This window comes from Moschus berezovskii, chromosome 7 (genome assembly GCF_049115385.1).
Source record: "Moschus berezovskii isolate FMDL1 chromosome 7, NW_MosBer_1.0, whole genome shotgun sequence".
Classification (NCBI taxonomy): domain Eukaryota; kingdom Metazoa; phylum Chordata; class Mammalia; order Artiodactyla; family Moschidae; genus Moschus; species Moschus berezovskii.
Genome location: NC_142466.1, coordinates 16,484,205 through 16,499,749, shown reverse-complemented (window position 1 = coordinate 16,499,749; position 15,545 = coordinate 16,484,205). Strand labels below are relative to the sequence as shown.

Genomic DNA, 15,545 nt, shown 5'->3' with positions numbered 1-15,545 from the left:
CTTCTTCCTCAATCCTACACCAAGTGGCTAGGTCTCCCACTAAGAAGCTTGTCCTTGAAAGGGGTATGACTACCTACTTTCCCAGCTTCCAGTCATCCTACCTCCATGTGCTGATTGGGATTCTCCCCTTTGGGACACTGATGGGCCCTTGAATATCCTCAACTACTGTGAGGTACCAAGAACAAAGAGTGTGGCTGAAAAAGACCCACAAAATTTGTGAAACAATCAAGAACCCAGGCTGAGCTGATTGGTGAGTCTCACCTTCAATGTGAAACTACTCTGTCAAGACTGGGAGAGGTGGCTATCTTATCTAATGTGCAAAATCAAGAGAGAGAGTGAGGGAAATTAAATAAACAGAGGACAACGTTCCAAGAGAAAAAAAGTAAATAAAGATCAGAAACAGTCCATATTCATATGAAGAGAAGTGATTTACCTGATACAGAGTTTGAAATAATTGTTTAAAAGATGTTCACCAAGATCAGGAGAACAATATGTGAACAAAGCAGGAATTTCAATGAAGAGATAGAAAAAAAGAAATTATTTTTAAGTACCAAACAGAAGCCACAAATGTGAAGGATACAGCAACTGGACTGAAAAATTCAATAGAGGGATTCAACAGTAGACTAGTGGAAGAAAGAATCAATAAACTTGAGGGCAAAACTGTGGGATTTACCTCATCAGAGAAAAAGAAAAAAGAATAAAAATAGTGAAGTTAAGGACACTAAATTAAGGGACAGCATCAAGTGGACCTACGATATGAATTATAAGGGAGAAAGGAAAAGAGGCACACAAGGGGCAGAAAGTTAATTCAAAGAAACAATACTCAGCAAATCTGTCATTCAGAATTGAAGGAGACACTGAATTTTCCAGACAAGCAAATGTCCATCACCATTAGATCAGTCTACTAGGAAATGTTAAAAAGAGTTCTACAAGCTGAAATGAAAAGATGCTAATTAGGAAAAGGAAAATATATCAAAGTATAAAACTCCCTGGGACAGATAAATACACAGTTAAAATCAGAAAACTCTAGTGTTGAAATGGTGGTGAGTAAAGCATTTATATACCACATATAACTCACATATCACTTATAAAATCAGTATGAAGGTCAAAACATTAAAAAATCCAACTAACGAAACCTGCAAGATGGACTAAAGGAGCCATGCATGAAGAGTTAGATGAAAATATGATACTCAAAAGAGACACGCAATAAATAGCTGGAAATTATTTTTAGAAAGGAAACTAATATAAATCCTAGAATTGAAAACTATACTTATTAAAATGAAAAATGGGATCAATAGCACACTTGAGATGGTAGCAGAAAGAATCCATAAACTTGAAGATGAATTCAGGAAATCAAAGTAAAAAACAAAGAGAAAAGATGTTGAGGGAAAACGATCTATGGCATCCATTCAGCACACCATCAGATGTGGAAGGAAAAAGACTCTCAGAAAGAAGGGAGAGAAAGGGGAGGAAATAAAATTACTTATAGACAGAATGGCTGAATATTTATAAAATTTTGATGAAAAACACTCTCCAGATTCAGAGTTCACCTCTAGAAAAATGAAAGGAAACAGATGCACTCTGAGACACATTTTGGTCAAACTGTGGAAAAACAAAGGAAAAGTCTTGAAAGTAGCTGGAGAAAAAATGTTCTCCATACATGTTGTTGCTGCTGTTGCTAAGTCGCTTCAGTCGTGTCCGACTCTGTGCGACCCCATGGACAGCAGCCCACCAGGCTCCTCTGTCCAAGGGATTCTCTAGGCAAGAATACTGGACTGGGTTGCCGTTTCCTTCTCCTCTCCATATATGAGGAGACCACAGTAAGATTAATCACTGACTTCCAGTCAGAAACGGCAGAGGGAAGGCTGTGAGATGCCATATTAAAAGATCTGAAAGAAAAAACTGTCACCCAAGGATTCCATGTCTATTAAATCTATGCTTCAGAAAAGATGGAAAAATAAAAATATTCCCAGATAAACAAGAGTCTGGGAGAATTGACTGCTAGCAGTCCCACTTATAACAAATACTGAAAGATAACGTTTGAACTGGAAAAAAAACCAAAAAACAAACAAAAAAAAAGGCTTTGTTCCTAGATTTGAAACTACTGGACTGATTTGTTTAAAGGATGTATGTGTATCTGTACAGAGTGCTCCAAAACTTTTTGTTCAGTGTGTTGAGTTCAGAAAACAAGGATGCTGGAAAATTATGAAAAACTTACTCTGAAGGTTTATTTCAATTTGCTTTATATCTCATAGCCTTGTAAACTTCAAATAATTTTTAACTAATTTTTAGTTCCTGGTAGTTGCATATAGTAAACATTAACTGAAATTTTAAAAAAATATCATAAAAGTAAAAATACCTATGATTAACCAAAGTCACAGGGAGAACTCCAGATTTTTTAAAGTATTGATGGGACTCAAGCAATGTTATCAAAGGAACCTGGAATTCTCTGAGTTCTAGGTGGAAAGAAGCAACACTGGACTAATGTCTCTAAGAGGATAAGAAGGTAGGATGGGAAGGCTCAGAGGAAGGGAGATGAATGAAGCTGGGGGGCTGGACGGTTAGGGAGGGGCTATAGTCCAGCCTCCTCCTCTGCTAATCCCTCTTACCCTCAAGGGCCCTTTGTGAACAGACCACATCTCTTATGATGTGAGCCTAGTACTTTAGTCCCCAAGTGCACACCCTGTGCTCAGTTGCCTGAGGGCAGCAGTATGATTCAGATGAAGGAGAATCCTCTCTTTTCTCTGAAAAGCACTGATACTTGGATGAACTCCAGCTCCCCTTTCGGGGCGATCGATACCATCCTCGCCTTCCTGTGTGGACTGGGGCTCTTTTACCTGATCCTTCCCTACCTGGAGAAAAACCCATCCTTTCCTCCCCCTAGGAAACATGGAGACATCAGAAAGGTAAGGAACCCTTGGTCCAGACTCACAAGCATATAAAATATTTTTTATTATCTACTTTTAATATCTACTTTTCTGAATCACCCAGAGATTCCTGAGGTGGGAAAGAACAGAACATCTATTTTCAAGGAAGAATAGAACATCGTGCCTCTAGCGACAAACCACGCTGGGCAGGACATAGAGTGAACACTAGGATTTCTACCCAAAGATCTCAGATCAGTTGTCCAGGGGTCGTAGGGGCTCCAGGGCATGTCCCAAACACAGTGACCAGGGGTTGAGGATTGGATACTTAGTTCAATCTCAGGCAGAGGACAGGACTCTAAGCACTAGTTCAGCAGCTGTGAACAGTGTCTCAGGGCTGCTCTTCTGGCAGTATTGAAGCTCCAAGAGCCTCAGAGCAGGGACGGGGGGTGGGGCTGGCATTAAGAAGCAGAGATCTACCTGACGAAGCTAAGATTCACCCATAGTCTGAGAATGTGTGTGTTTCTTGAGCACAAGAACAGTGACGAAAGAAGCACAGAGTGCATCTCACATTGAAAATCATCTTTTGTTCTTCAAAGAAGGAAAACAGAAAATATTTTATCCACTTGAAAAATGAGTGAAAGGAAAGAAAAATCACAGACCTGTCAGTGAAATGTAGATAGTCATATTATATGTGGACACTAGTGCCTGCTGCTTCTCTAGGGAGAGGAGACTGAGATTTGGGTCTTAAGCCGTCATTTCTTCTCTCTCTCTCTCAGCATCGAAAGGAACGAAGGGGAAGCAGCAGCAAGCGAAATAGAGCTTCTAAAGGTGAGTTCTGACTTCCAGACATGAGTGCCCCAAGTGTTAGTCCCCACCTCTCTCTCCGTGAGGCCCAGTTCCACAGACTCTGAGGGCGGCCAGTGGCAGGACTTCTCCCTTGAGAAACAGAACCCCCAGGGAGGCTTCTGGGAAGGAGAGCAGGATCCAGATACGCCCCAGATTCCATGTGTAGAATGTAGCTGTGAGAGGCCTGGAAAAGGCTCTGTACCAAATGGGCCTGAGGGCTGCACTGGATTGGGAAGTGAGCCCTCCAGGACACGTAGGACACATGGTTTAACTTTGCTCAGATTCAACTGCAAAGTGATGCCTGCCCATTTCACCTACAGGCAGGTTGTGAGGGCAGCAAGGAGTAAAGGATATGGAAAAACTTTTAAGTGGTAAACCCTTTCAGGCGCTTCACCATCACTGTCAGGGATTATGTGGTGTTGGACACTGGTGCTTGGGCTCCAATCTCCCAATGGTGTCCCCTTAACGAGACAGTGCACTCAACTTCCTATAAGACCCCTAGGCTCCTATCTTCACCACCATGACCCAGTCTGCTGATTTCCAGCTTGCAGAGATACCCTGGAAGCACTGGAAGAGGTCAGGGACCTGACTTCACTCCTGCAAAGGTAGAGAATCTACCCTTTCTTTCTAGGGGGTTCTTCTAGAGCCTATGGTATGAACCCAGGGATACTGGCAGCCTGGGGCTGAGCTGGGAGGAGGAGTCCCAGGGGCGGGGTATGGCTATCATCCTGTGGTGAGGAACAGCAGGAGCACTGTGAAGTCAGCACTGGGGCCATGCAGGGCTGTGGGGTGCAGCTGCCCACCCCTGCCTGGCCTGTCTGGTCTTCCTGGCCTGGCAGCTCCCAGCTGAAGCTTGTTCTTCATGTCTCCTGCAGACACCTGGGGAGGTTCCCCGACAAGGGCAGCTTTCACCGGGTCTCAGGTCAAGATTCACCTGGTGAGCTTTGCAAAGCAGTTCCTGCTGGAGCCCACCAACCATGCAGGGAAGAGGCAGCTCCCACCATTTCCCCAGCTCCTCTGACCAAGCAGCCTCTACCGTGGGCTTCTACCACGGTAGAAGTTTCCACTTGCTCAGAGTCATACCTGAGTGCCTGTCCAACACCAGAGCCTTTATTTCCCCTGGGCAGCCTTTCACCCTGGCCACTGGCTCTTTCCCCTTCCCCACAAGGCCCCCCTCGTGAGAGAGCCTGCCCTCTACCTCCAGCACCCTGCTCTGCCCCCAAACCATCAGGCTCCATGATGAGTCTCACTCAGGGTGACTCTACATCACTCGCACTGGGCACCATCCGACACAGGTCATCTCCACACTCCCCTTGGAGACCAGCCGTCTCAGGGCTTGACCATTCAAACAGTCCTGGATCAGCCCTGGCCTGGTGGCAGGAAGCAGCCAAAGCGTGGAGCTTCTCCACCTTGACACACTTAGAGTCCCAGAAAGAAAGTCGTCCCCTCTACCCACCAGAGGCCTCATTCTGGGGACAGCCCAGAAACAGGCAGGTAGAGGCTGGGAGCCTCGCTTTTATCAACCCTGATGTCCAGGAACTGCTGGGAAAACTAATCACCAGGAGAGTGGAACTGAAGTTTTGGAAGGAGAAAGAAAAGGAGGAGGAGGCAGACTACCACCTGACTTCTTTGGGGAATAGGATCGAGTCACTGGGTCACAAACAGCACACCTTGGGTCACCAACACTTCTGGAACATAAAAGGCAAATATGAACAGCTGCTGGGTTCTGAGAAACCCCGACATCCTGACACTTTGCGGGACTGTCTACAGAAGACATGCAGCCAGCTCTTCTGGGGTCTCCCCTTTCTCCACAGTGAGTCTCTCGTAGCTGCTGTCACAGTACCTGGGTCAGCTCTAGAGTTATGCCCCGTCTTATTTAATGAACGCTCTGAAGCCAAACCGTTCCATACTCCAGCTAAAGTAACTTCACAACTGTCATTGGCCAAGCACTCGACCCACCGTGTGGCCCAGGCTCAACCTCAATCCTTGACTCCAACCATGCCCCAGTTGCAGCCATCACCTCTGGGTCACATGGAGACCCAGGACCAACCCCTACCCTTGGCTCCAGTCATGCCCCAATGTCAACCATCATCTGAAGTTTCCATAGAGACCCAGTCCAGCACCCAAATCTTGCCTTCAACCATGCCTCACTCTCACCCACCAACTCGGGCTCACACGGAGATCCAGGCCCGACCCCAACTGTTGGCTCCAACCATGCCTCACTTTCAGCCACCACCTCTGACTCACATGGAGCCCCAGGCCCGCCCCCCACGGTGGACTCCAGGCATGCCCCAAATTCAACCACCACCTCGAGCTCACACGGAGACCCAGGCCCGACCCCAACTCTTGGCTCAAACCATGGCCCATTTTCAACCACCACCTCGGGCTCACACGGAGACCCAGGCCCGACCCCAACTCGTGGCTCAAACCATACCTCATTTTCAACCACCACTTCGGGCTCACATGGAGAACCAGGCCCGACCCCAACTCGTGGCTCAAACCATGCCCCATTTTCAACCACCACTTCGGGCTGACATGAAGACCCAGGTTCCACCCCTACTCCAGACTCCACCCACGTCCCAGTGTCAACCACCACAACCTCAAGCTCACATGGACATTCAGGACCAATCCCTACCTTGGACTCCAAACGTGCCCCAGTTTCAACCACCTGTCCGGACTCACATGGAGACCCAGGCCCGATCCCTACCCTGGACGTCAACCATGCCTCAATGTCCACCACCATCTGAGGTTTCCATGGAGATCCAGGACCACCAACAACCCTCAACTCCAACCATGCCCCAGTTTCAACCACCACCTCGAACTCACATAGACACCCAGGTCCAATCCCAACTCTTGGCTCAAACCTTGCCTCACATTCAAGCACCACTGCAGGACCACATGGAGACCCAGGTTCCACCCCTACTCTGGACTCCATCCATGTCCCAGTGTCAACCACCACAACCTCAAGCTCACATGGAGACCCAGGTCCAACACCTAAGCTGGACTCCAAACATGCCCCAGTTTCAACCACCTGTTCGGGCTCACATGGAGACTCAGGCCCAATCCCTACCTTGGGGAGGTAGAGGTCAGGCAACGATGCCTCAATGTCCACCACCATCTAAGATGTCCATGCAGGTCCCGGACCACCACCAACCCTCAACTCCAACCATGCCCCAGTTTCAACCACCTCCTCGGGCTCACATGGAGATTCAAGCCCAACCGATACCCTTGAGTCTAAACATCCCTCACTGTCAGCCATCTTCTTGGGCTCATATGGAGATCCAGGCCCAACCCGAATCCTTGACTCCAAACATACCCCGATATCATCCACGACCTCAGGCTCAGTTAGAAACCACTGTCCATCCATCGCCCTCTCGCCTAGTCCAGTCATCATCGTCTCAACACCAGATTGGGTCCGTTGAAACATCTTGCCCTACAGTCCAAAATAAGCCATCATCTTGCAGTTCAAATGCTGTTGAACAGCTGGAATATCACTTTTGGAAAAAACAACTAGAAAGAGAGAGAATTTTACCCTCTTCAGTTAAAAATTCTCAGCAAGTCTTTAGCCAGGTCACTCCTAACCTACCCCAGGAGACCAGGTCCTCCCAGGCCCACAGTTCTGTCTCCATCCTTCCTGGGTGTCTGATCAGCCCTGAGGTTCGCGAGAAACTGGAGCACCACATTTCCAACAGGTTCATGCAGCAACAGACTGGCCTGCCCTACAGAATCCAAGCATCTCAGAAACTGATGCAGCCTCAGGATCAATACCCAAGGCCTTGTCAGGCACAGGGCAGGCAGTGGCGCTCAAGATCCTCTGCAGGTCTAGGCAAAAGGAGACACGATGCACAAAAGATGAGGTCCAAGTGCCCAGCACAAATCCAACCAGGGAGAGACCTGCGCCGTGATATAGGGCAGAGTGTGGGGAAGATCGTGAAAGATCTGTACATGGTCTCAGCCAACCCTCCAGTGAAGGACCCAAGAGCAACACCCGAGTCAGAAAGAGTGCTGAGCCCAGACAAGAAGCATCCAGAAGTCTCAAGAGTCCTTACAGAGAGGAAGGCAGAGGAAATCTGCGAGAGAGAGAGCCCTGTGAACTTCTATCATTCAAGGCTTGCTGACAACCTTGTTTTAAACATTCTGGGAGAAACAAATGCTCCCATGAAGACAGAAAGTACGCAGTCCTCTCAGGATGGGAAAGCCTCCATGATCACCTCCCGTGAGTCTCTTGTCCTCGGTCCATATACTGAGCAGGAGCTGGAAGCACATATAATAAGGTTTCAGGTGAGGCACAGGTGGAGCCTACTCTTCAAAGTCCTTAAGTTCATATTTTGCTTAAAGCTGAAAAAGGTTCAAAGGCCCTGTCTGAAGGCCACCTGTGAATCTGGAGACCACTCAACAGCCCTTTTAACCAAGGGCTTGGGAAAACATCCTCAATCCCATGCAGGAGAGAAACTGATAACAACAGAGGCAGTTGCCCCACTGGAGAGTGCCCTCCCTGTCCCTGTCCCCTCACGGGCGACTGAGAACACCCGGGGGCACCTGGGAGGACCCACACCTGGTGACACCCATAAGCCCTCAGAGGTCCCTCTGACTGGACAGGAAAACAAACCATGTTCTCAGGCCCCCAAATATAACTTTGTGAGCAGAATGTGGCACAGTGAGTCTGTTGTGGAGACTGAGAAAGGCAGCCTGGAGCCAAGTCCAAGTCCAGCAACGGCCAGGAATGAGCCACAGAAGGAAACTAGAGGGCAGGCCTCCCCAGAATCTTCCTCTAATGTCATAGTTGTGGACCTCGATGAATGGTCCCCATCTTCCAGGGCCCAAGAAGTTGTGGAGGGAGACTCGGCTGGGAAGGGCACCAGGGAACCTAGTGTGCAGGTCAACCCCCTAGACATCAATATGGATCTCAGGAGATCATGGTCTCCAAGGTCCAATAAAAGCCCCTCACTGAATACAAAATCTGTTGCCTCAAATACAGAAGATCTACTCTTTGAGACACAGTTTCTCAAGCGTGAGTCTCAAGGGTTCACTGACCAGCAGGATCAGGCTCAAGGCCGAGCCACCAGTGTGCTCCTTCAAGACTGTGAAACTGGTGTACTTCTTCAAGACTGTGCCACTGATACACTTCTCAAAGATTGTCACTCAAATATGTTTCTTGCTGCAAACATCTTGGCTTCTCAGGAATCTCTCTCCTATTCTCAGATCTTATCCAGTAGAGACAAGTCCAATTCCCAAAAGCTCTGTCATGCCTCATCAAGTGAAGGGAGCAGCCAGGGGCACCAGGTGGACATGAGGCGACAGCTCAAATATAAGAGACAGGGCAAGAAGTCTGCCCCCAAGGATGGGAGAGAGAAATATACAGGGCCCAAATTAAGACAGATTAAAAAAGGACTGGCAGAACGGAGGGCTTACCAAGCCCAAGGGATGAGCCATCCTGGCCAGAAAAAAGAATCAACAGAGTCCCCACGAAGCCAGTTTCGACAGGTAATCCTAAAGAAGAGACACGTTCCATCGGAAAGCCACTTCAAAGAAAGGATTAGGCTCCTTCTGCAGTGGATTTTCCCCAAGAAATGCAGACAACCAGAAGAGACCCTGCAGAAAGGTAAGCCTGAAATAGCCACTGTCCAGAGCCAAGAATCAATCAAAAGCAAATCTACCATAGACAGCAGGGCTATTGAGGCTCAGACTCTCATGACAGCTGTTGGACAGATCCTAAAGAAGATGGTGTTTCACCATGGACCTTATGCCACGGAGGTAAATTGGTACCAAGCAGAATTCCAGGACCCAATAGGTCCACATTACTGCCAGCACAGAATTCTCTCCTACCAAGAACAAAGGAGAATGAGGAGAGATACACCCCATTATCACCAAGCTATCCCGATGGGCCGTAGCTTTTCAAATAAGAGTAAGTGGACCAGTCCCAGGGACAGCAAGTGGGCCTTCTCACCAAGGGAGCCAGGTCCCCCTCCAGGCAGAGCCTGCCCACATGGATCAAGACTGACAAGCGTCCCAGGCCATCCCCTCCACTGTCCAAGGCACGGTCTCCTTCAGAAATATACCTCTTCTGGTGAATCGGAACACGCTTTTCACAGCATTCCACGTAGGAAAACTCTTCACCAAGAAAAAAATGCATGCCATGCAGATAAATACATTCTTCTGTCACGTTAGTACATCCTTAATGTGCTAACGGCTTCTTCCTACGAGAAATTTTCTTTCATGAAATAAATGGTTCTTTCTCATGAGCAGGGGTAGTAGCCTGTCTATGCCTCACTGAGTGGGATGGAAGGCATCAGGGTCCACTCTTCCCAGGTGCCTGCTTTGACTTCCACATGGGATGGGGCCATGGAGGGAGGTTGACCCCAGCATGGATACTCACCCTCACCCCAATTCCATAACTGCACCTTCTGTTTCCATAATACCAGCATTATAGAAACAAGCAACACCACTGAGGACATGTCACGGTGAACTAAACCTAAAGACCTCCCCCTTCTCAGGATCCTGCTCACTTCTATCCTACTCTCTCTCCACCTGGACTCTGTGCAGCTGGCAGAGGAGGTGTGCTCAGAAGCTGAAACTCCCCTCAGGCTCAGGAAGTGTCAGGGACAAACTCACTCGTCAGAACAAGGAGCGGAGTCCAGATGTAGGAGAAACCTCATCCCTATGTCACAGTGGGATAGATGACGCTGCCCTGAAAGCTCCTTTCTCTCCCAGATGCAGCTGAAACAAGATAGGCTAGGTTTGTCACCCTCCCTCGGCCTTTCTCGTGCTCTGAAGCAGCAGCAAGAATGAGGAACACACACTGCCAGCCCTGAGAGTGTGCAGTGTGGAGCATGGAAGCCTCTGAGGGCTAGTCCCACCCTGCCCTGGAGGAGAGGACAGCCGTGCTGACAGCGCCCACCCCCGCCCAGTGAATGAGCATGGTTGTGACTGTGTGTGTAGGCACCTCATGGTCTGAGAGTGGGATGCTGTGCCCCTAGGACGGGATGCAGGAGAAGGATGTTAGTGGCAGAGGAGCCCATAGACAGTGCAATTACCAAGGAGCATGGGTGTCCCACCACCGTCTACAGGGCCAGAGGAAAGAAGTTAGGGGCCTGGTGGCTCATAATGGCCTCACTCCAGAGTCTCCCCTCTACTCTAGTTCCCTGGGCCCAGACAGAAGGAGGCCACCTGGAGCCCCTCCACAGAGGGCCAAGCTCCCAGAGGCAGCAGAGACTCAAGCAGAGAAGCTTCACTTCTCCCCATTGTAGCAATCAGCTTTCACAGGACTGGGTACTCAGGACAGACTCACAGTCCGTGACCTCTCCCTACACGTGTGGCGCAAGGAGACTCCCAGGGTACAGGTAGGACTCAGCAGGCCCAGGGACTGTTCAGGAATCATAGTCTCACCTGCTCTCAGTCTTACTCACTCCAGAGACCAGGGTGGAAGGCACCAGCAGACAGGATGTGTCACCCAGCGTGCATAAAAGTGACCTGTAGAAAATGAACATACCATCAGCTTTCCTCCTTGGACCCATCCACATGGGAAAGTGGGGAGACAAGAGCATTTCTCTAGAGAGATTTGGGGCTCTATGTCACAGACACTCCCATGGTGGACGGTCCCACTCCAGAAGGGGGCCTCTGATCCAGAAGATGGCAGGAATAGCACTGCCACCAGGCCTGTCAGGACCTCCACATGTGGGACCAGGCCCAGGGTGGGGGCAGTGGGCACAGTCCTGCTTGCGCTCTGCTTTCTCTCTGAAGCCAAGTCCTGACTCTGGGCCACATCGCCCATGGTGGGCACCACAGTGGGGGCTCAGCCAGGGTCTGAGGGAAGGGGTTGTGTCCTAGGTCATTGAGTGACCTCCAGAGTTCAGGAGAGGGGAGCACAGAGCATGGATCCTGAGCCTGCCTGCTGCCAGGTCCTCTCAGAGGCACCAAGAGGTGAGTGCTGAGTTGGGGGAGCTGGAACTAAGGTGCCTGTCTGGAGAAATGACACAGAAGGGACACTGACAGAACAGCAAGAAACCAGACGTGGAGAGTCCCTTGCCCTTCTCCTGCCGTGAGGTACAGAAAGGACAGCAATGGAGGAGCCATGAAGTGTACCCACAGACACCCACACTGACCCCAGACAGGGACCTCTGACAAACCCACAGTGTCCCCAAACAGAAACCTCCTACACACCCACACTGACCTTGCACAGGGCCCTTCCAGAGACCCACACTCATCCCAGACAGGGACCGCCCACTGACCCACACTAACTTCACACAGGGATCTCCCACAGACCCACAGCGACCCTGCACAGGAACCCTCAGACCCAACACAGAGACCTCTGACAGACCCACACTGACCCACAGAGGGACTCCACTACCCTCACATGGGAAACTTCCACAGATCCATCCTGATCCCGTACAGCGGTCAACCACAGATTCACACTGATCCTGCTTACGGATCTCTCAAACACTCACACTGACTCCACATAGAGACCTCTGATAGATGCACATTTACCCCACACAGGAAACTTCCACAGACCCACAATGAGCAATCTCACACAGAGACCTCTCTTTGAGACCGCCCCCCCCACCACAGACCTCACAGGCATTCTTTAGAATCTGAGTATACACACTCTGATAGTTCCTTCATAGTGAGTCTGATATCACTGAACAAACCATGTGCATTGTGGTATGCAGTGTAATTTGTACACCCAGTATTTACAATAGTATGGAGATTCTTCAAAAAAAAAATAATAATGAGAATATCATGTGATCCAGCAATTCCACTTCCAGTCATAGAGCAAAAGGAATTAATTTTTTTTTTTATTCTAAAGAGATATCAGTACTTCTCTATGTCCTTTGAAACTTCATTCATAGTAATGGCATGGAGAGAACATTCCAGTTTCTTTTGGATGAATGCATAAAGAATACATGATAATATGTGATAGCACACAGACACATATACATACATAACATACACAATGGGATAGTATTCCGCGTCAAACAAAGTAAATCATGACATTTACAAGAACGTGAATGAACCTGGAGATCATTATGCTAAATAACATAAGCCTGACAGAAAAGAACACTGCATGGTATCACTATGTGTGGAATCAAAAAAAGTACAATCATAGAACACAGCAGAAATTGTTGAATTGTTTCTGTAGCTGGGTGTGGGGGAGATGCAAACAGGTTGGTAAATGGATACAAATATTCTGTTCTAACATGAAAAATAAATGAAAGAATAAGGTCTGAGGACCTAATGTATAACATGGTGATTATAACTGATAATACTCTATTCTGTAATTGAAAATATCTGAGAGTAGAATTTACATGTCCTCATATACAAATATGTACTTTATGTACTTTAGATATACCACGGTTTTGTCAGGTATGCCTCAAAAAAGAGAAAAAAAAAATCAACAAAATGGAAAAAGCTACTTATATTTACCATTACATAAGAGATAAGAAAAAAAAATGTGTAAAATCAGGAATGAAGGGATATTACTACCAGCATTATAGACATAAAAAGAAAATTTGGCAACTTAGAGGAAATGAGCAGGTTTCTAGAAACATCCTACCAAGCCTGAATGATGAAGAAATACAAAATCTAAACAGTTCTAGAAGTCAAGATATTGAATAATCATGAAAAAACCTCCAATGACTGAACACCCAGCATCAAGTATCTTCATGGTGCATTCTACCAAGTGGAAAGAAGAATTAACACCAATTCTTCTCAAGTTCTTCCAAACAATTAAACAGGAGAGACTGTTTCCTTACTCATCCTATGAAGTTACCATTACATTGATTATAAAGCCAAAGACACGACAAAAGTACACTACAGACCAATATCCCTTATGAATACTGATGCAAAAACTCTTTAAAAAACAATTAAGAGACAGAACAACATATTAAAAGGATTATACACCATGACCAAATTGGATTTATCTTGCAATGTAAAGTTGGTTCAGCAAATGAAAATAAATCAATATGGCATATCACTTAAAAAGATAGAAGGAAATAAACATCATGTGATCATCTTAATTGATGCAGAAAAAAAATATTCCACAAAATTCAACGCCTTTTTGTGATTTCAAAAAAGTTGATGACTTCAACCTAATGAAGGTCACATATGGGAAAAGTCACAGCTATTAAGTGGTGAAAGCTTTCCCGTGAAAATCAGGGACAAAGAAACAGGGACAAAGTGCCTGTTTCACCACTTCTATTCAGTGCACTACTAGAATTCCCAGACAAATAAATAAGACAAAAGCTAAAAGATATCTAAATCGGAAAGGAAAAATAAAATTATACTTGTTGAAAAGACAACACGATATTCTATGAAGAAAACCTTAAGATTACACACAAAAACACCCTTAGAAGTAATAAATGGATTTAGAAAAGTTGCCAGATATAAAATCAACATTCAAAAGTCAGTTGTGTCTCTATACATTAACAATGGAAAACATGAGAACGAAATTAAGAAAGCAATACCATTTATAGTATCATGAACTGTAGAGTAAAATACTAGAAACAACAAGGGGGGCGGGAAATTTCGGGATATGAGAAAATATTTTGTATATGGGAAACCAGAAAATATTGCTGAGAGAAATTAATAAAGATGCCAACAAATGAAAAAGCACCTTGTGTTCACAGGCTAGAAGACGTAATGCTGTCAATACTAAAAGTGATGCACAGATTACAGCCTCTAATTATAATGAGGTCTTTTTTTTAAGAAAATAAAAAATTCATCCTGAAATTCACATGGAATTCTAACAGCCTGACTAGGCAAAATAATGTGTAAACAAAATAAAGTTTGAAGTTTCAAATTTCTTGATTTCAAAACTTACTATAGACGCGGGGTGGTTTCAAGATGGTGGAGGAATTGGAAAGGGAAACTACCTTCTCCACTACAAACACATCAAAAGATAACCTGTATGTGGAACAATTCCCACAGAACATCTTCGGAACCCTGGGAGAGGACCCCAGGAGTCCAGAAAGGCAAGCCAATCTACTTGGAATGAGGTAGGGCAAAAGGTAAAGACAAAACGGGAGACAAAGGATTTGAGAATCCATCCTGAGGAGGGGGTCCTGAAGGAGGAGACGTTTCCAGGCAACAGGAAACCCCCTCACAGGTGGGGTTATGGGGGAGCTTAGGCACCTCCGATGGAAGCACAATAATGCAAAACGGAGAAAACTCTGCACAGAGGTTGTGCCAAATGGCCATTTTCAGCCAAAACACAGCTCACACACACTCATCTGCCTGCACCAAGTGGAGGCTGGGTTGCGGAGGCTCTGGCTGTGGCGCTTGGTCCTCAGGGGAAGGACTGGGGCTGAATGCTCTGAAGATACTCCAAGGGGGCTAATGTGACACAGCACAGAAGGACAGGGAAGACTCTGGGACCACTAGAGAAAAAAAGCTCACTTCTGTGGGAAGGCTCTCAGGCAGCATTCTAACTCTGTGTGCACTCACAGAACAAAGTACAGCACCCGAGAGAATACCTAGGAGGGGAGAGCAGGCTGCAGTTTGTAGCCCCAGAGGCAGAAAAGCGGGCGCACAACTGCCAGAGGCAAAAGGCAAAGGACCACTACAGTCTTGGCCCCATGGATCATATGTACAGCCAAGCTGTGAGTGGCCGCGGATCACACTCTGAGTGGCTCCGATCGGCCAGCCAGCAGTGTCATAACCCAAGATCAACTCCCCTGGGGAAACACACAATTCACCTAAGACTGTGGCAACCTCCACAGGACCCAGCTGGGAGCCCGATCAGCATGGCTCTGCCAAGGGTCCCACAAACCAGGACCAACTCCCCTGGGAAGTACACCATCCACCTCAGGCTGTGCTGACACCCCTGTGTGGCCCAAC

At 47.2% G+C, this 15,545-nt stretch overlaps 1 protein-coding gene and 2 pseudogenes across 3 annotated transcripts in view; 2 read left to right on the top strand and 1 right to left on the bottom strand.

Moving 5' to 3' along the window:
• LOC148777263 (large ribosomal subunit protein uL1 pseudogene) overlaps positions 1–15,545 on the bottom strand; it is a 58,627-nt pseudogene that overhangs the window by 10,816 nt on the left and 32,266 nt on the right. The window lies entirely within an intron of this gene.
• LOC148777266 (spermatogenesis-associated protein 31E1-like) lies at positions 344–9,909 on the top strand. The gene is made up of 4 exons (XM_088837833.1): positions 344–2,906; positions 3,644–3,695; positions 4,258–4,318; positions 4,589–9,909. The coding sequence occupies exons 1-4, from the start codon at positions 2,712–2,714 to the stop codon at positions 9,879–9,881; spliced, it is 5,601 nt and encodes a 1,866-aa protein (XP_088693959.1). The 5' UTR covers positions 344–2,711; the 3' UTR covers positions 9,882–9,909.
• On the top strand, positions 10,480–15,277 carry LOC148777265 (uncharacterized; annotated as a pseudogene).